General features: G+C 41.5%; 1 protein-coding gene across 1 annotated transcript in view; it reads left to right on the top strand.

Annotated features, from left to right (window-relative positions):
* DNAH11 (dynein axonemal heavy chain 11) overlaps positions 1 to 19,970 on the top strand; it is a 426,042-nt gene that overhangs the window by 404,561 nt on the left and 1,511 nt on the right. The window contains exons 76-81 of the mRNA XM_035253682.3: positions 2,741 to 2,860; positions 11,226 to 11,468; positions 13,421 to 13,603; positions 13,682 to 13,797; positions 18,744 to 18,856; positions 19,651 to 19,791. Coding sequence (XP_035109573.3) covers positions 2,741 to 2,860; positions 11,226 to 11,468; positions 13,421 to 13,603; positions 13,682 to 13,797; positions 18,744 to 18,856; positions 19,651 to 19,791 — 916 coding nt within the window. The remainder of the gene's footprint in view (positions 1 to 2,740; positions 2,861 to 11,225; positions 11,469 to 13,420; positions 13,604 to 13,681; positions 13,798 to 18,743; positions 18,857 to 19,650; positions 19,792 to 19,970) is intronic.

Here is a 19,970-nt window from a genome sequence, read left to right as displayed (position 1 = left end):
AGATGTCTTGACCTCAGTCATTTTCTGCATGTCACAAAGCGAGTTATCAGGATTGGGGAATTATGTTTCTCTGTGCACATAGTTTGGTTGTACAAAATGCCCTTTTCAAGAAAGTATATGTAAAAAACAAAGACCAGAATTGGGAGAAAAAGAATCAATTTTTTTCTTTTTCCTTTTTTTTTTTTTGAAACAGTCTTGCCCTGTCGCCCAGGCTGGAGTACAGTGGCATGATCTCAGCTCACTGCAACCTCTGTCTGCCTCCTGGGTTCGAGCAATTCTCCTGTCCCAGCCTCCTGAATAGCTGAGATTACAGGCATCTGCCACTGTACCTGGCTAATTTTTGTATTTTTTGTAGAGATGGGGTTTAACCTTGTTGGCCACGATGGTCTTGATCTCCTGACCTTGTGATCCACGCACCTTGGCCTCCCAAAGTGCTGGGAGTACCGGCGTGAGCCACCGCACCCGGCTGAGAATCAGTTATTGAAAGGAATAGATCTCAAGCCAGGCATAATGGCTCATGCCTGTAGTCCCAGCACTTTGGGTGGCCAAGGTCGGGGGATCGCTTGAGTCCAGAAGTTTGAGACCAGGCTGGGCAACCTGGGGAAACCAAATATAAAATACAAAAGATTAGCTGGGCATGGTGGTACATGCCTGTAGTCCCAGCTCTTTAGGAGGCTGAGGTGAGAGGATCGCTTGAACCCCTGGAGGTGGAGGTTGCAGTAAGCTGAGATCATACCACTGCACTATAGCATGAACAACAAAGCAAAACTGTCTCAAAAACCAAAGAGGAAAGAACAAATTTTTAGCTGAATAATTATTGAAAAGACAGATAATTAGGCCAGGAACGGTGGCTCACGCCTATAATCCCAGCACTTTGGGAAGCCAAGGTGGGCGAATCATGAGATCAGCAATTCAAGACCAGACTGGCCAACGTGGTGAAACCCTGTCTCTACTAAAAAATACAAAAATATTCTGGGCACTGTGGCTTATGTCTGTATTCCCAGGTACTTGGGAGGCTGAGGTCGGAGAATTGCTTGAACCAGGACCAGGGAGGTGGAGGTTGCAATGAGCCGAGATTGCACCATTGCATTCCAGCCTGGGCTACAGAGTGAGATTCCATCTCAAAAAAAAAAAAAAAAAAAAACATAATTATTGAAATAAAGAAAGATTAAAAAGAACAGACCCCAGTTAAATAAAAATTAAAAAGAGATACATATTGAATACTGAAATGTATAGCAAATATCAATTAAATGTAAGCAGAAAAGGAAATAAAAGTAAGAAACTGGAGGTGGGTAGATCATGAGGTCAGGAGTTCAAGACCAGCCTGGCCAACATGGTGAAACCCCATCTCTACTAAAAATGCAAAAATTAACTGGACATGGGAGTGCCCGCCTGTAATCCCAGCTATTCAGGAGTCTGAGGCAGGAGAATTGCTTGAACCCAGTAGGCAGAGGTTGCAGTGAGCCGTGATTGTGCCACTGCACTCTAGCCTGGGTGACAGAGTGAGACTGTGTCTCATAAAAAAAAAAGTAAGAAGTCTTTGTTTCCCATCCATTTCAGCGATTTTGAAGGTAGTCTATGCAGAGAGCATGTTGTAGCCTAGGCACCCCTCTCTTATCTTTCATTCACCTCAACCTAGCTGAAAAGAAAGACATATTTGCGGTTCATTTATTCCAATTCAAATGAACTTGTAGCAAGTACATTGGCATAGTTGAAGCACGTTTACTTGTTCTGTTCTGTCACATCACCCAACAAGCGAAGGCTGTGATCACGTTTTTACCTGAACTGTTGGGAGGCAGTTTACTGCCCCTGAAGGTATAAAGGTTCCTGTCTAGAAAGACTTCATCACACACTGGCATGTTTCGCAACCCCAGAAGAAGCTAAAGGGTAACAAAAGAGGCTTCAAACCCTGCTAAGCCAAATAAAGAGGAGATACAGTGATTTCTTGAATAAAATGTGGTACAGTCATTAGTTACAACCCTTAGAACAGTCATGCCATAAACCAAGCCCTCAAATACACCCCGGTTTCAAATTGTGTGGATGTTGTTTTCTTTTCCTGAATCAGATAATGAAAGCTGATATAAATCAGGTAATAAAACCATGACATAGTTCAAAGGCCTTGTGAACCAACATTCCCTCACAATTTTCACATGAGATTTTGAATGTATAAACTTTCCCTGGAAACATGTTCTCTGAATGATTCAGTTTCCTTTAAAATCTGCCTAAAGCTGGGCATGGCAGCCCAAGTTTGTAATACCAATACTTTGCGAGGCCAAGGAGGAAGGATGGCCTGAGACCAGGAATTCAAAAACCAACCTGGACTATGGAGTGAGACCCCCCCGTCTCTACAAATTTTTAAAAAAATCAGCCGGGTGTGGTGTCATGTGCCTGTAGTTGTAGTTACTTGGGAAGCTGAGGTGAGAGGATTGCTGGAGCCGGAGAGGCCAAGGTTGCAGGGATCTGTGATTGTGCCACTGCACTTCAGCTTAGGCAACAGAGCCAGACCCCATCTCTTACAAAGGCTTTGTAAATATTTCAGTGTTAGTGACTTTTCACTGACACAAAATAATTCTCCCAAGAAAGCAGGAACTTAGACAATTTCTGAACCACCTTTAAATGCTCCTATTGACAGAGGTTTGGAGGGCATTGTGTTAGAGGGGCACGTGCCACTGGTTGGCTACTCTGAGGCAGACTCTGCACTCAGCAGTGAACATTTGTGTGATTCCCCCCCCCACCCCAGGTCCCATGGGAGGATCTCCGTTACCTCTTTGGTGAGATCATGTACGGGGGCCACATCACAGATGACTGGGATCGCAAACTGTGTCGGGTGTATTTAGAAGAATTCATGAATTCATCTCTGGTAAGACATTTGTAAATTAATTCATTTTAAATTAATTTCACTGTGGAAAAGATTCTGGTAAGAATCTTATAAATGAGTTGCACTATGGATAATTATTTAATGTATTGAGGATTCTTGCCTTTTGGGAAATTTCTTGGGAAGGCAGAATCTCAGGTCCCATCTTAGACCTACGGAATGAGAATCTGCATTTTCACAAGTCTTCCCGGTGATTTCTGTGCGTGCTAGAGAGTGTGCCAGCGTGAGGCACGCTCACATACCCTGACTTGTCAGCTCTTTATAAAAACCCTATGATATATGCAGAGCTGACATTGTTACTCCATTTTATCGACTGAGATGCTAAAACATGGAGATTTGCCCCAGGCCACTAGGTTGGTATGGGCAAGAATTGTGTGCATCTTTTATCACAAGTCTTTTGATTTCTATTCCAAAGTTCATTTCACTAAAGTTCCTTTTTTGCCTGTCATAGAAGTCCTAGGGAATAGTCTACAGTTTGACCAGTTACAGTTACCCTATTAAATATGTGCTTAAGAAAAATGTGGTGAATAAGTATGTGAGGTGATAGATTTGTTAATTAGCTTGATTTAACCATTCTATGACGTACACATGTATCAAAATGTGTGCCCCATAAATATATATAATTATTGTCTGTCAATTTAAAACAAAATTAAAATTATATCTAAAAGAAAGATTGTATCAACCAAGTGCAAGGTAAGAAACTTATTTGGCTCTTGTTCCAAACAAACTGTAAAAAAAAAAAAAAGACATTTATGACACAGTGGGAAATTAACATTAACGTATCATGGTAATAAAGAATTTCTGTTAATATTTTACATGTGATAATAAAGTAATATAGTTGTATTTTTTAAAAAGAGAAAAGATGCAACAACATGGGTGAACCTGGAGGACATTATGTGAAATGAAATAAGTCAGGTGAAGGACAAATACATGTTCTCACTCACATGCAGACTCTTAAAAAGCTGATTTCCTATAAGTGGTGAATAGAACGGTGGTTACCAGAGACTGGGGAGGGGAAGATGGGGAATGATTGGTCAGCGGGTCCCAAGTTACCATCCTTACAAAGGAAGAATAAATCTGGTGTCCTACTGCACAGTATGTTAACTATAGTCAACAGTACGATACTGTGTATCTAAGAATAGCTAGAAGAAAGGATTTTGTATGTTCCCACCCCAAAGAAATGATAAATATTTGAAGTGATGGACCTGCTTAGTAACTGATTTGATCACTATGCAATGTTTACATGTATCACAACATTACATTGTACCCCATCTTTTGTATAATTATTATGTATCAATTAAAAAGAAAAGTATGGTGATTTGAGAACCTCATTCTTCCTTCTCTCTTGAAGAAGAGGTAGATTACCTCTGTAGGTGCAGTTTTAAAAGACCAGGCATCCTTTTATGACTTCTCATCTTGGTAACCCTGTGCCTATGTAGAAATGATTCCCGATCCATATATATATATAAAAAATATCTGTCAATTTAAAATAAAATTAAAGTAAATTCTTAAAAAAAAGATTTTATCAACCAAGTGCAAAGTAAGAAACTTATTTGGCTCTTGTTCCAAACAACCTGTTAAAAAAAAAAAAAAGCTGACTTTTTTGTTTTTACAGTTTGTTTGGAACAAGAGCCAAATATTCTCATACTATGGAATCTGAGCGTGGTGGCTGTAGTTTTCTCATGCTCTCTCTCTAATGGTGTCCAGATTCATGGCCATTCCGGGTTATTTCTTGAAGACCTAAAGCACCCATACACCATATCATTTTTATTTCCAGTTGGGCAGGCGACACACCAGCTCTGTGTAAAGCAATGCTTTCAATAACTTGAGCAATGTCCTATTTATAGTTTCTCTGAAAATTTCACCTCAGAGAATCATTACATAGATTTGATCACCTTCATTCAGTTCATTTTGAGAAGTAGTATAATCATATCAGTCTAATATTTAGTCTGTATTAGATTAAATCACTAAAATCATTTTAGTCTATTATTTAGACTATATTAGGCTAAAATACACCAGGAAAACATAGTGTATTTTAATCTAATATAGAAAACTGGGGACATTATTTTGTTACTACTTTTTAATAAAGTTGAACAATTTAGAGAGAGTGCAAAAAATGCACCATGTTATGTAATTGTTTCTTTTGATTGTGAGTCTCATGGTCTTTCCTTAGTTCTAATGAGCGGGATTTCACATATCAGAGAGAGTCTCCAGTTGTGCTAAATTGGAAGTCACTCCTCTGAAGAGCTCTGGGAGCAAGTTACCATGGAGATGGGAACGATAAACAGTGCCAGGCATGCGACCTTTACAGAGGCTGATTTCTCCGAATGATGGTGGAGGGCAAGGGGCCCGCAAGGAGCTCCCTCGGATGGTCCCTCCCCTGGCTCTGGCCTGTGGTTGAGGGGAGAATTACTGTTGCCAAATACAGCAGTCCATTAACCTTCACAAGCCTGAACTCCCATTCAGATAATTGTAAATAAATATAGGCGATGCAACCTGAAGGGGCATCAGTGGTGTGTGTAAGCCCTTTAGCAATGTAGGTACCTGACCTTCCATATGGATCTGGTGAGGTTTTCAGGATCGAAATGCTTCACTTGCAAGCTGGCATCCTCACTGGAGAGCTACCTCCCCAACTCACCAGAGGAAATTAAAGCACTTAACTGACTTGGTGTCAGAGGCTGCAAATCCCACTTGTTTGGTTCTCATGCACGTTTTTCCTGTGCATGCTGTTTATAAGATTAGCAACATGATCTAACTCTTCATTTGCAGGACATCTTTTTGCCACTTCCCACAAGTAGTTCATGTGTTTGAAAATTAGTGTCTTTGGTTGCATTGGAACATGATAAAAAAAAGCAACGCATTCATGGTGTGGGGTTTAATGTTCTGCTGCTTTTATCATAAGAATCAGAATGCTTTCAGTGAGATCTTGCTTTTAGGCGGGTCAGTGAGTTTCTTGTTGAATAAATGAGTTTGCTCTCAGAGAGAGTTGTTCAATGGCAATGGCCATTGAACCCTCTCTAAAGAGGGTATCTGGCCAAAGTTAAGAAAGAAAACATCATCTCGCATAAAGCATGTATTTGGCAGCGTTAAGTAAGAAATACAGGAAATTACTTTCAGAGAATAAGGTGCCAGGTCACCTTAAAGTTATTACAGAATACAAACTATTTTAGTGATATAGAACAACAGGAATCTGGGCTTTGAAGTAAAAAACAAAAACAACTCTGGGTTCACATTGAAGTACCTCTTTGTATTTGCCATGTGATGTAATTGAACCTCTCTCAGCCTCAGTTTTATCATCTACAAAACAAGAATGACCAACTTAAAAGAGATTTGCTGTCAGGTTTGAACATTGGTCCAGTGCTAGAACAATACGCTTAATAAATGTGAAATCTTTTTATTATGAAGTATTCATTTCATTATATATATTCAATACTTGGCTGTACATTAATCTGTGATAACAATGGGAATCTTTTAGTAAATACCTGCTCTGTGCCAAGGGTCAATACCACGCACTTTATATGTATGATGAAGTATTATGCCATTTAATCAAAAAAGAACCTCAGGCTCAGAGAGGTCAAGCAGCTGAATCAGGGTTTACTCGCAATCAGACTCCAAAGGCCAGTTTTCTCTGCAGCAGACTGCCCTGGTTGGAGTGCTGACCTGTTTGTAGCACAGGTCACCAAAACAGTGACTCGTGTCTGCAGTAGATGGTGTACAGGCCGGCACTGAGAACAACACAAACAATATGGGAGATCAGAGTTCTTGTTCCGCTTCTGATTTGCTATCTAGCTTTGTGCATGGCTTCCCTGTGCCTCAGTTTATTCATTTGTAAAATTAAGGTATTGCCTAGAAAATCACCAGGGTACCTTTCCATTCTCAAGACACCATGCTAATTCAAATTTGAGTAATATCTTAAAATCCCAAACAGTACTTTGGGGCCATGGTATTTTTGACTCAAAAGGCCAAAGGCAGATGCATTTGTTTAAACTCACAATGAACTGGAGCTTCTTGCCATTACCGACACTACTTGGAGAAGCAATAGAATGGGGTCAGTTTTTTATTACATGCAGATAGAAAAATGTAAAAAGGACAGTAATTTCTTGGAGTCCAACAAGCTGGGCTGGATACTGGTTCTCCAGTTTCTAATAATTGTGCCTGCCCTGACATTAACAAATACGATTTCAAATTTTTGATGATATTTTCATGATGTGGAGGTTCTTTCTGCCTGAGCATGATTTTACTAATTCATTTTATTTTTTTAAAAAATTTACTAAGATATAATTTACACACCATAACATTTACCAATTTAAATTATGCAATTCAAAGGTCGTTAGTATATTCACAATTCTGCAACCATTACCACTTTTAGAACAGCTTTATTACCCCCCCCAAAAAAAGCCCTGTAACCATTAGCAGTCACTCACCATCTGCTCCCCACCCCATACTACCTACACCCCAGCCCATAGCAGCTACTAATCTATTTTGCATAGATTTGGGCATTTTATATAAATGGACTCATACAATATGTAACCTTCTTTCACTTAGCATAATGTTTTCAAGTTTCATCAATGCTGTAGCATATATCAGTACTCGATTCCTTTGTAAGTTTGAATAATGTTCCACTGTGTGGACACATTTTGTTTATGCCATCTGTCAGTGGACCTTTGGGTTGTTTCTCCTTTTTGTCTATTACGAATCATGCTGCTATGAACTTTTATGTACAAAGTTTGTTTGGACGTATGTTTTCAGTTCTTTCAGATAGAGTGGAATTGCTGGCCCAAGCAGTGACTGTTTATTATTTGCAAGTGCCACCAAACTCTTTTAAATAGTGGCTGCACCAATTTATATTCCCTCGAGCAATCTGTGACGGTTCTATTTTCTCCACATCCTCACCAACACTGCTACTGTCGACATTTTTTATTTGAGCCATTCTGGTGGAGGTGCAGTGGTGTCACAGTAGAGTTTTGATTTGCATGTCCTTGAAGACTAATGATGTTGGGCATCTTTTCATGTGCTCATTGGCCATTTGTATCTTCTTTGGAGAAATGTCTAGTTAGAACTATTGATTCTTTGAGGCATTACAACAGTTTTCTCAAACAAACCTCCCCCAAAAGCAAGAAAAACAGCCACTGTGTAGAGAGGTCTGCAATTATGGCCCCATTAGCAAAAAACGGCTTTTCATAAAAACTCGAGTGGGAAAGTAGAAAGTCTAGATTCAGCATCAGGATTCACATGGCTCCTTGAGTATATTGTCTTGAAAGTTTTCTTTGCTTTTTCTTTTTTTGAGACAGAGTCTTGCTCTGTCACCAGGTACCAGGCTGGAGTGCAGTGGCACAATCTGGGCTCACTGCAACCTCCGCCTCCTGGGTTCAAGCAATTCTCCTGCCTCAGCCTCCCGAATAGCTGGGACTACAGGCGCACGCCCCCATGCCCGGCTAACTTTTGTATTTTTAGTAGAGACGGGGTTTCACCATGTTGGCCAGGATGGTCTCCATCTCTTGACCTTGTGATCCACCGGCCTCAGCCTCCCAAAGTGCTGGGATTACAGGCATGAGCCACCACACCCGGCCAAAAGTTTTCTTAAAGTAAAAGGGAACACAAGTATCTGTGTATAGAACATTTCTCAGAAAAATGAGAAATGGTTTTTCCTTCTAGAAAAATCAAGAAGTACTAAAATAATTATGTCTGTTGCTAGGTTCTGAGGAAGAGCAAAACTAACATAATAGTCTGCTGTGTGCCAAGCTGTTTGCATACCTTATTAAATTCACATAGCCACAACCATTAGGAGATTGAAACGCAGATAAATTGTCATTTCATAAGGCCACCAAATCATTAAAGCACGGGAGCTGAACCAGGTTGTCTATCTGTAAACCTCAGGTCTGTCCTTTTGAGTTGGCTGTTTTCTTTTGCTTTGCTCTTTGCCTACCATACGGAAGGCACTTGTCACATGTGTATAAAGACTGATTTTCTTTCCAAAGAGCATGGACCGTTTGCAGTCCCATCAGCAGTACATGAACACGCATTCAAACACGGCCGTTTAACCCCGTGGCAGTTGAACTTTTCCAAGTGCTTTTGTTTTTGGTCAGTTTCTTTGCTTGAAATTCTGTTGTTAACTTTTTGTTTTTGTTGAAGGACAGATTAACTGTGACTTCTGAAATTTATTTCAGTTTCCTAGTAAGCACAAGCAGAGAAGACCAAGTACTTGTTTGTAGGGAATAATTTTTACTTGGGATGTATAAATTCTAGCTTTGGGTTTTCTTATTTATATTTTGCTCATATCTTTATTTTGGCTACTTTATCCATCATAGACTAATAATGATGAGTTTAAGTCTCCAGCATAGTTTTATTTCTGTCACTCTGAGCCAGGTGACATATACATTTTGATTGTTCTTATATAGAAATATGAAATGATACAAATGTGAATAAATAAATAAAACCAAGCCAATGGATACTGGCGGTGGAATAGTTCAACTTCTTCCTTCTCATATTCATTGGTCAAAATTTCTGGCAATATGAAGGATTGGTTGACTTGAAAATCCTCCTGGTACAAAATAAAAATGCTGAGTTGAGTATTTAAAATGCAAGACTTTGCAGAAAGCAGTCAAGCATCCTTATTAAGGACATGGGCTTTTTTTTTTCCGAGACAGAATCTTGCTCTGTCACCCAGGCTGGAGTTCAGTGGTGTGATCTCAGTTTACTGCAACCTCCGCCTCCCAGATTCAAACAGTTCTGCCTCAGCCTCCCAAGTAGCTGGGATTACAGGCACCTACCACCGCTCCTGGGTAATTTTTGTATTTTTAGTAGAGACGGAGTTTCACCATGTTGGCCAGGCTGGTCTCGAACTCCTGACCTTGTGATCGCCCACCTCAGCTTCCCAAAGTGCTAGGATTACAGGTGTGAGCCACCACGCATGGCCATAGGCTTTCTAAGCAACCTAGGATTGAAGGTTTAAGGAGGAAAGAGAAAACCACTGTTACCCACATGATTGTGTGGAAATTCACACTTACTGTGTCCTCTTTAGACTCTGAGTTTCCTAATAACTACGTCATAGGAAGCTTATACTTCATGGTTTGTTGTAGGGTACTGGGTGGTGAGTATACATTACTGAATGAATTAAAGAATATTCACTTTGTCTCCAGGTGATAGGGAGGGGAACCACAGCATAGCATACACATCTACAGACGAATCTCGTTTCAAAAACCGACTTAGAAAATCTAGGCAGAAAATAGCTACGTTAGGCAATAGTTTAAAAATAACATTCCCCTATACATTTAAGTACAGATACAGACAGGATTTATGGTGCAAGAGGCTGGGAGAATTAAAGCAGAGGGGTTAATGACCCCTGGAAACCAAAGAGCCATCATAGAAAAATAAATCTGAGATTATACTGTTACTTAGAAAATTGTAAGCACTGGATTGACTCTGTTTATGGCTGGTCAGAGACTCAGGCTCATAAATTGTTCTGTTATGTTTTGAAGATCTACGTTCTAATGTTTAGAGGGTTTGTTATTGCTGCTCACATTGCCTTTGTTCAAAACTTCCCTCTAAACGGAATGTCTATCCTCTTGCCTCAGCCTTATTGAAGTAGATGGGCATGATCAAAGCCCGCTTACTCCAGCCTTTCACCCAGCAGGAAACTGTGTATTGAGCACCAGCAGCTCTCTGAGGGTCTGTGGATCCTGAACAACACAGACTCTGCTGCGAGTAGCTCCAAGTCCTGGGAAAGTAGCATCAGTTTGACTCTTACTATATATGGCCTATAAGTGGTACTTATACACACACACAGTTTTCATTAAATGCACATGTCATTTATATTGATACAATTCATGTATATAAATTCACATCATATATAAAATGATGTGAAGCAGTTCTGTGGAAAGTATGGTACCCTGGGGAAGGACAGGCTATAGAGTCATACTAAAATTAATTCAGAATCAAGATTAAAGTCAAATGTCTTAACAAGTTCACATCAGAGTCTTGATTTCCTCTCAGGGAAATGGGGATGATTGAGAGAATCAATGAATGGGATTGTGTTACAGGGTAGCCCATGCTCCATGATGGCTCAGCACTTGCTCATTCCTTTTGTGTGCATGTATCACACTGCCCCATGCACGCTGCAAACTGAGTCTTCTTAGGAATAGGACTAATGTTCGTTCCTTGGGTTCTTTCCTAGAGATCAGTCTGGTGCTGCATATAGAATAGAATCGTTGATTATAAAGCAGTTTAGAGATCCTGCTACACAGCCAGCATTGTGCTGGGGCCTTCTTGTCAGTCTTCTCAAAGTGCTTAGGAAGTGAAAATTGATGCCTACCTACATTTGGAATAACTGACTTTTCCTTTGTGGTTGAAGACTGAAGATGAACTGATGCTGGCACCAGGATTTGCTGCCCCACCCTACCTAGATTATGCAGGCTACCACCAGTACGTAGAGGAGATGCTTCCTCCGGAAAGTCCAGCACTGTACGGCCTCCACCCAAATGCTGAAATCGAATTTCTGACAATGACGTCCAACACTCTCTTTAGAACTTTGCTGGAGATGCAGCCCAGGAATGCACTCAGTGATGATGAACTTGGGCAGTCTACAGAAGAAAAGGTAGAGGGTCTCTCTTTTCTTTTTAATTGAGGTATAACTTACTTGTACTGAAGTGTACTAATCTCAGTTGTGCAAATTATTAAGTTTTTATCTGCGTTTTTACTCATATAACCACCAGCTAGATCAAAATAACATTTCCAACACTGCAGAAGGATACTCATGCCCCTTGTTAGTCAATGTGCCCCTCACACCCCCCAAGATAATCAATATCTTTACCTCTATCATCGTAGATTAGCTTTACCTGATTCCAAATGTATGGAATCATATAGTAAGCATTCATTCAGGTCTAAGTTCTTTCATTCTGCATTACATTTGTGAGATTCATTCCTGTTGTTCACGTACCAGTGCTTCATTTTTGTTTAGAATTCTATATGAATATAAAATTCTTCATCCTCCTGTGAATGGATGTTTCGGTTGTTTCTTGTTTTTCACTTTTATAGAAATATCACAACCAGGAATATTCTTCCACAGTCTTTTGTCAATATGCAAAGGTAACTCCCAAAAGCATCCATTCATAATACCCATTTACCTATACCCAGAAGTGGGATTGCCAGATGATAGGGTATAATGTTTAGCTTTAATAGCTTTCCCAATCAGCTTTCCCCAGCGGTGGTCCCAGTTCCTCTCCCACCAGCAGTGTGTATGAGTTCCGTTGCTCTGACTTCCTATGATGTTGTTAGGGTAATGATGCCTCACAGTGGTTTTAGCTTTGCACTCCTCAGCTGAGCAATAACATTGAGCATCTTTTCACATGCTTATGGCCATTTGGATATACTGTCTACTTCTGCTGTAAATGAGCTTAAGATTTTAGGACCTGATAAATTACCTGCCAGAGTGATGCCAGCTGGCAGGCATTATGTCAGAACCAAAGGCAGTAGTCTGAGAAACCAAGGGCAGAAGGAAAGCCACCCAGGGCGAAGGACAAGCAAAGTTCTTCCATGTTTTGTCCTTTCTAGATATTGACTGCTTTCTTCCAGCTCAGCGGAGCCGTGTCGGTAGAATTCATATGCATATCTGAGTACCACATGCATATTCATATCTTTAATATATGAATCTTTCATTCCTTCAGGGTAATAATTACAGAAGATACAAGTTTCCTTGTTAAAAATGTTGGTCTAAATTGCTCTAGGAATTTTCGGATGTCATGGTTGGGAAGGCAGCTTCATAGTTCACCAGAATTTGCTTATGCTTAAAAGGCTTCTTTGGGTTATGTAAATTTTATTTCATGTTTTATCTATTTATTTTGAGACAAAGTCTCATTCTCTTTCCCAGGCTGGAGTGCAGTGGCACCATCTTGGTTTATTGCAACCTCTACCTCCCAGATTCAAGTGATTCTCATGCCCCAGCCACCCAAATTCCTGGGATTACAGATATGCTCCACCATGCCTGGCTAATTTTTGTATTTTTAGTAGAGACAAGGTTTCATCAGGGTAGCCAAGCTGGTCTCAAACTCCCGACCCCAAGTGATCTGCCCACCTTGACTTCTTCCCAAAGTCCTGGGATTACAGGCATGAGCCACTGTGTCCAGCCCCTGGTTTATGTGAATTTTTAAATGATCTTATTAATTTAGCAGATTATAAAATACAGTCCCAAGACAATAGGCCTCTACTTCCTCTAATTGTGTCTTTACATACAAATGACATGAGTCAATGACAGTTCTATAGTCCCTAAATGTGAAGTGAATAAACTGCAAATAACTGAAGCTCCTTCTTGACTAGATTTGGGGCTCTGTGGAAGGGGAAGTGCTGGCATTGGTGCAGAAGCAGCTGAGGGAGTTGGCACTGCCATGCTGCCCACCTCCTGGGAGCTGTAGGCATCTTTCAGATGCATTTGCAGGCACCTTCAGAAGCTGTATGCTCTATTCTGGAACTTCAAAAAGTAGAGGGTATACATAGTCATCATGACCAACACTGAAACAGAAAGGAGCTAAATCTTTATGTTAATGATTTAAGGTTAAGAATGTCTTGGATGACATTTTGGAGAAACTTCCAGAAGAATTCAACATGGCAGAGATAATGCAAAAAAATTCAAATAGAAGCCCATTTGTTCTTGTTTGCTTCCAAGAATGTGAGAGGATGAATATTCTCATTCGGGAAATACGTTTATCACTTGAACAACTGGACCTTAGTTTGAAGGTAAGCTTAAACTGAGACTATAGTAGACTTCAGTACATTGGAAGGTATTCACTACGTGGCTTTTTTTCTCCATGCAAGGGGGAGTTGGCATTATCTCCTGCTGTGGAAGCCCAGCAGTTTGCATTAAGTTATGACACAGTACCAGACACTTGGAGCAAACTGGCTTATCCTTCTACTTACAGCCTAGCCCAGTGGTAAGTTACCCCATCCTCACTGCCACTGGCCCTGAGCAGCCTCGATGCTGGGTTAGTGTTCTGAATAAGGCTTCCTAAGAACTACACAGACTAGGCTTTGTGACTGTACTCAACCTGTCACTGTGAAAACTCTTCTGCCAACTTCATTTGAGTTTACTTGGTTTATTGCATCAAAGGCAAAAAACAGTTAAGTCAGGGTCAGAGCAAAATTCAAATTCTGCCTCTCCTTGTGTATATGATCTTAGCCAAAATAATCTGTCTCTTATTTAAATCTGAGAAATGCGATAGTAATAGAATCTCCTGCATGAGTTGTAAGAGTTAAGTGGCCATGAAAAGCAACTCGAATTTGCCTTTGTGTCATCTTCTACCTTTACTTTGCAAACCTAAGATTCCTATGCCTTTTCATAGACAACTTTTGGAAGTCTGTAATGTGGCATGCAGTGTGCAGTAAACTAGGGATATAACTGCAGAGATGTGTCACAAAGCTAGGGCAGAAATTCACAGATTATTCAAGGCGAGTGTTACACCTCACTGCTCCTTGGTCTTGGCAAACAATTCAGGAAGTTTCGCAAAGCTCTTTATTCCTGGCTTTTTGGTGCTGAGTTTCTTTCACCCTGCTTTCCTGAATCCTGTTCCATGAACCTGAACTATCCCTGTACCATTCCTATTATTTTAGTGGAGACCCTTTACATTGTAACATGCACACTTCTGATTTTTCCAACACAACTTAGACCCTTAAGCTTCCCTCTGAACATCGGCCTCCTGGTCTGGAATCGTAGTTCTACCTTATTTTAAACCGGAGTGATTTTGTCCTATTTTGTTTATGCTCAATCATTATTTTTGCTTTAAAACACTGCACTGCTTTTTTTGTTCATCATTGCTTTCTTTTTTTGTATCTTGTTTGAGGCTCCTTTTTCTTTTTACCAAAGTATAAAATACAGAGCAAGGCTTGGGGGGCGGGGAATGTAAATCATCTTGTGTATCTGAAACTGTCCTCACTGCACTCTCAGTCTTGATTGATAGTTTACTTCTACTAGAATTCTAGGACACACCATTATTTTCCCTCAGGACTTTGATGTTCTAACTCCCTGGTTTTCTAGTATTGATTGTAGAGGGTGGGTCTGGTCTTAAATATTTGCCATTCCTTCCCAAGTAAAATTTTAAGACTTTTCCCTTTACCCTTGTTGTTCAACACTTTTACTATTGTATTGAGGTGTGGATTTTTAAAGTGCTGTCATTAATACGAGACACCATCCATAGCTTCCATTCTGAAAAAGTCTTAGCCCTTATTTCTCTGAATATTGTCTTTCCCTCTGTTCTCCTCGTGTCTGCATTTATCTGCCGGGCCTGTTATGTTTTCAGTGTCTCTCAGATGTATACTTGTAGACTTCAGTTTTGGGTGATCTTCATTGCATCTTCAACTGCCTCCAATCTGTTTCTTAATTATTTAAATTTCATTGTCCAGGTTGGGTGTAGTAGCTCATGCCTATAATCTCAGCACTTTGGGAGGTCAAGGCAGGAGGATCACTTGAGCCCAGGAGTTCGAAGCCAGCCTGGGCAACGTAATGAGACCCTGTCTCTTAAAAAAAAAATTAAAAATTAGCTAGGTGTGGTGGCATGTGACTGTAGTCTTAGCTACTCGAGGTGCAGAGGTGGTAGACTGCTGGAGCCCGAGAGGTCAAGGGTGCAAGGACGTGTGATCATACCAGTGTCTCCAGCCAGGGTAGCAGAGCAAGACACTGCCTTAAATAAAATATAATTTCATTGTCCGTAATTTTCAGTTCCAGGTTGTTTATTTTTGAAAGGGTGCCCAGCCTAGTTTCATAACTTCCTTTCATAATTTTTGTTTTTACAACTGTTACACTGTTGTCCTGAGAAGTTTAAATATTCTTATAAATGAATACTTTCATCAAGATTTCTCTTTCCTGGGTTATAAACCTTCCCGTTTGTTGGATTTGCTGGTGGTTTTTCATGCCTTATATAGTCTTCTGTCTACACCTGAATGACAGTTTGGCTAGTTATTAAAAAATAATAGTAACGCCCTCAGTTGGAGGCCTTTGTACTCATCACGTTCCTTTTGTCAAATGCTGCCATGGATATGTCGAAAGCTAGCCTACTTCTTTCCCCTTTATAAATGGCTTCTTGTTTTCCCCTGGCCATCCAGGGCTTCTGTATCTTTACTGTTCATATTATTCTTTATATTTTAGTATTGAATACTTGCTACCAAATTTTCTTGGAACATGATGTGCCCTTGATTACACAGATTCAAAGACATGATTTAGGAAAACTAAAATTTTCTAGAATTACACTATTTTATCCTGTTTCATTTCAGTTTTTTTTTTTTTTGGAGACAGAGTTTTGCTCGTTCCCCAGGCTGCAGTGCAATGGCACAATCTCGGCTCACCGCAACCTCCACCTCCTGGGTTCAGGCAATTCTCCTGCCTCAGCCTCCTGAGTAGCTGGGATTACAGGCACACGCCACCATGCCCAGCTAATTTTTTGTATTTTTAGTAGAGACGGGGTTTCACCATGTTGACCAGGATGGTCTCGATCTCTTGACCTTGTGATCCACCCACTTCGGCCTCCCAAAGTGCTGGGGTACTGGGATTACAGGCGTGAGCCACTGCGCCTGGCCTTTTTTTTTTTTTTTTTTTTTTTGAGACAGATTCTCATTCTATTGCCTGGACTGAAGTGCAATGACGTGATCTCAGCTCACTGCAACCTCTGCCTCTTGGGTTCAAGTGATTCTCCTGCCTCAGCTTCCCAAGTAGCTGGGATTACAGGCATGTGCCAGCACGCCCAGCTAATTTGTTATTTTTAGTAGAGAGGGGGTTTCACCATGTTGGACAGGCTGGTCTTGAACCCCTGACCTCAAGTGATCCACCTGCTTCGGCCTCCCAAAGTGCTGGGATTACAGATGTGAGCCACTGCATGTGGCCTCATTTCAGCCCTCATTTTATTGCTTTCACTCTAATCCTTTACCTCTTTATTTCTATTTGTTTTTATTCTCCCTTCTTGCTTTTTGCTTTCATTTCTATAATGATATTTTCTTCTTTTCTGAGGTCTTCAAACTTAATTTCCTTTTTCCGTCCTGATCCTTTCTAAGTCATGATCTTGTTCTATATAAACAGTCAGTGGTTTTAGTTCTTACAAATTGGTTGCAGTATTTATCCTCATGATGGCAACATTTTGAGAGAAATGTCTTCCTGCGCTTGCTTTTCTTGTTCTTCCCCTTTTTCCTTTGTATGGTGCCTATGTGGTTTCTTCTTATCTTCTAGTATGCTTTTTTCTGATCCAGCTACTTGGAAGAATTTTTTTTTTTTTTTTTTTCTGAGACTGAGTTTCGCTCTTGTTACCCAGGCTGGAGTGCAATGGCACAATCTCGGCTCACCGCAACCTCTGCCTCCTGGGTTCAGGCAATTCTCCTGCCTCAGCCTCCCAAGTAGTTGGGACTACAGGCACGCACCACTATGCCCAGCTAATTTTTGTATTTTTAGTAGAGACGGGGTTTCACCATGTTGACCAGGATGCTCTCAATCTCCTGACCTCGTGATCCACCCACCTCAGCCTCCCAAAGTGCTGGGATTATAGGGGTGAGCCACCGCGTCTGGCCGGGAAGAATTTAATATAGGTCTGGGAACAGGAATTTTCCTTGTGGTGAGCTAAGTTTGAATGTGAGCATTATGAGCTTTCTCTTCTTCACAGCCAAGTCGGCCAGGTGTCTCAGGCAGCCGTCTGCCATGTGGCTTGTCAGGCTGGTTGCTCATTCATCCCCACTTCATCTGCAACTCTGAAGCACACAAGGTCCTAGAAAACTTAGTGCCAGTCCTTCCTTCTGGAGAACTCTCTGGCTTTTATGTTGAGGCTGTGCTCTCTGTACTCCATTCTCCGGGTCCCCTTTCAGCAGCCTCTGAAACTGACATTTCAAGGTTTCACTTGTCTCCCAATTGTATCAAAGAGGTTCATCTGTCCCTAGCCTTTGTAAGCCAGCTTCCTTAAACTGCAGAGGCCAAGCATGGTGGCTCAGGCCTGTAATCCTATCACATTGGGAGGCTGAGGCAGGTGGATCACAAGATCAGGAGATCGAGACCATCCTGGTCAACATGGTGAAACCCTGTCTCTACTAAAACTACAAAAATTAGCTGGGTGCTGTGGCATGTGCCTATAATCCCACCTACTTGGGAGCCTGAGGCAGGATAATCACTTGAACCCAGGAGGCAGAGGCTGCAGTGAGCCGAGACTGTGCCACTGCACTCCGGCTGGGAGACAGAGCGAGACTCCATCTAAAAACAAACAAACAAAAATGAAGATACTTCCTACCTTGCCCAATTGCAATTGTGAGTAGAGGAGAGAACATGTCTGTAACAGCAGCGTTTCTCAAACCATTGGCACCCCATTCATGGCTGACTTGTTTTCCTTATTAACCTTTCCCTCCCTGCTTTTAGGTAGTTACTGTACATGGTTAGACTATTGTCGCATGCTCCACTGCCTCTGCACATGCTGTCCCCCCTGCCTATCAGCTTTTCTGGCAACTCTGGCCTTGTAACCAGTAGCCTTGCCATCCCTGTCCTTGGACACTCTGTCCATACATCCAAGTTGGTGCTTGTGAGTCCAAGTCCACGTCACAGAGTGATGACCTTTGTACAGTCACTACATAGCGTAAAGAGGATCCATTGAATAAATGGATATGAGTTTTCCACATTCCTCAGTGTATCTTGCCTAATGTAAGGGCTACAGGCATCAAGTCTCCAACAGGAAACAAATGAGCCCTTTAAAGGGACAGTGCCCTGCAAATTACCAGAAAAGGATTTTACCAGCTATCAATGGTATAGCTCTACTCCACTACCACCCCACCCCAACTGCCTCCCACATACTGCCAGCATGTACTGGAAAATGACTGTTTTACTTAACAGCAAGTTAACTTCTTCCTGCCTCCCATTAACCAGGTTCAATGACCTCCTCCTACGATGCCGAGAACTCGATACTTGGACACAAGACCTTGTCCTTCCAGCTGTCGTGTGGCTCTCAGGCTTCTTCAACCCTCAGTCCTTCTTAACTGGTAAGGGCTGAGGCAGTGCAGTCCCCGATGAGGACAGGACCACACCCCCAGCAGAAGTCCTGCCTTGCTGTATGTATGACAGCATCGCCTTGCTCTGCTCACCAATCCTCAAGCAGCAGCCGTTAGAGAAAGGACCAGCAGCTAGAGGAAACAGTGCTGGGCAGGCGAGTAGCAGCAAAAGGGAAAGGACCTCCTACAGTGAGGTTGGGCACGGTGTGTACCCTGGTAACCATTTTCTGGAAAGGGCCAAATGGTCTGTGGCGCAGCTACTCTTCTGTTGTAGTACAAAAACAACCAGACAATACAGAAATGGCTGTGGCTATTCCAGTAAAACTATTTACAGAAACAGCGAGCTTGTCCTGCAGGCCTTAGTTGGCAATCCCTGCTCCAGCACAGCCATGTGCAAATGCCTAAGAACCTAAAACATCCTATGGGACTAAAGGATGCCCCAGTTTACTGGTAGTTCCTGGGAATCTCGTATACAACTTTTTTTTTTTTTGAGACGGAGTTTCGCTCGTTACCCAGGCTGGAGTGCAATGGCGCGATCTCAGCTCACTAAAACCTCTGCCTCCTGGGTTCAGGCAATTCTCCTGCCTCAGCCTCCCGAGTAGCTGGGATTACAGGCACACGCCACCATGCCCAGCTAATTTTTTGTATTTTTAGTAGAGACGGGGTTTCACCATGTTGACCAGGATGCTCTCGATCTCTTGACCTCGTGATCCACCCGCCTTGGCCTCCAAAAGTGACAATGTTTTTATCCCATTGATCCTATTGCATTTTTGTTGTTTCCAAAGCAATCATGCAGACAATGGCTCGAAAAAATGAGTGGCCACTGGATAAAACGTGCTTGACTGTTGATGTTACCAAAAAAACAAAGGAAGATTATGGCCACCCACCAAGGGAAGGTGCATACCTCCACGGGCTCTTCATGGAGGGTAAGACACCTGAGGAGTATGTGGGGAGCCTTTTCTTACTCAGGTTCAGATCAATGTTGGGCCTCTGCTTACAGTCTAGCATCTCTTCACACAGTAACCTTATGCTAATCATTGTCACATTTCTTCCTCTTTGTCTCAAACACTTGAAGTGCTGGGATGGGTGTCTAATGTGAACCAAA

This window comes from Callithrix jacchus, chromosome 11 (genome assembly GCF_049354715.1).
Source record: "Callithrix jacchus isolate 240 chromosome 11, calJac240_pri, whole genome shotgun sequence".
Taxonomy (NCBI): Eukaryota; Metazoa; Chordata; class Mammalia; order Primates; family Cebidae; genus Callithrix; species Callithrix jacchus.
This window is presented reverse-complemented; position numbering and strand designations above follow the sequence as displayed.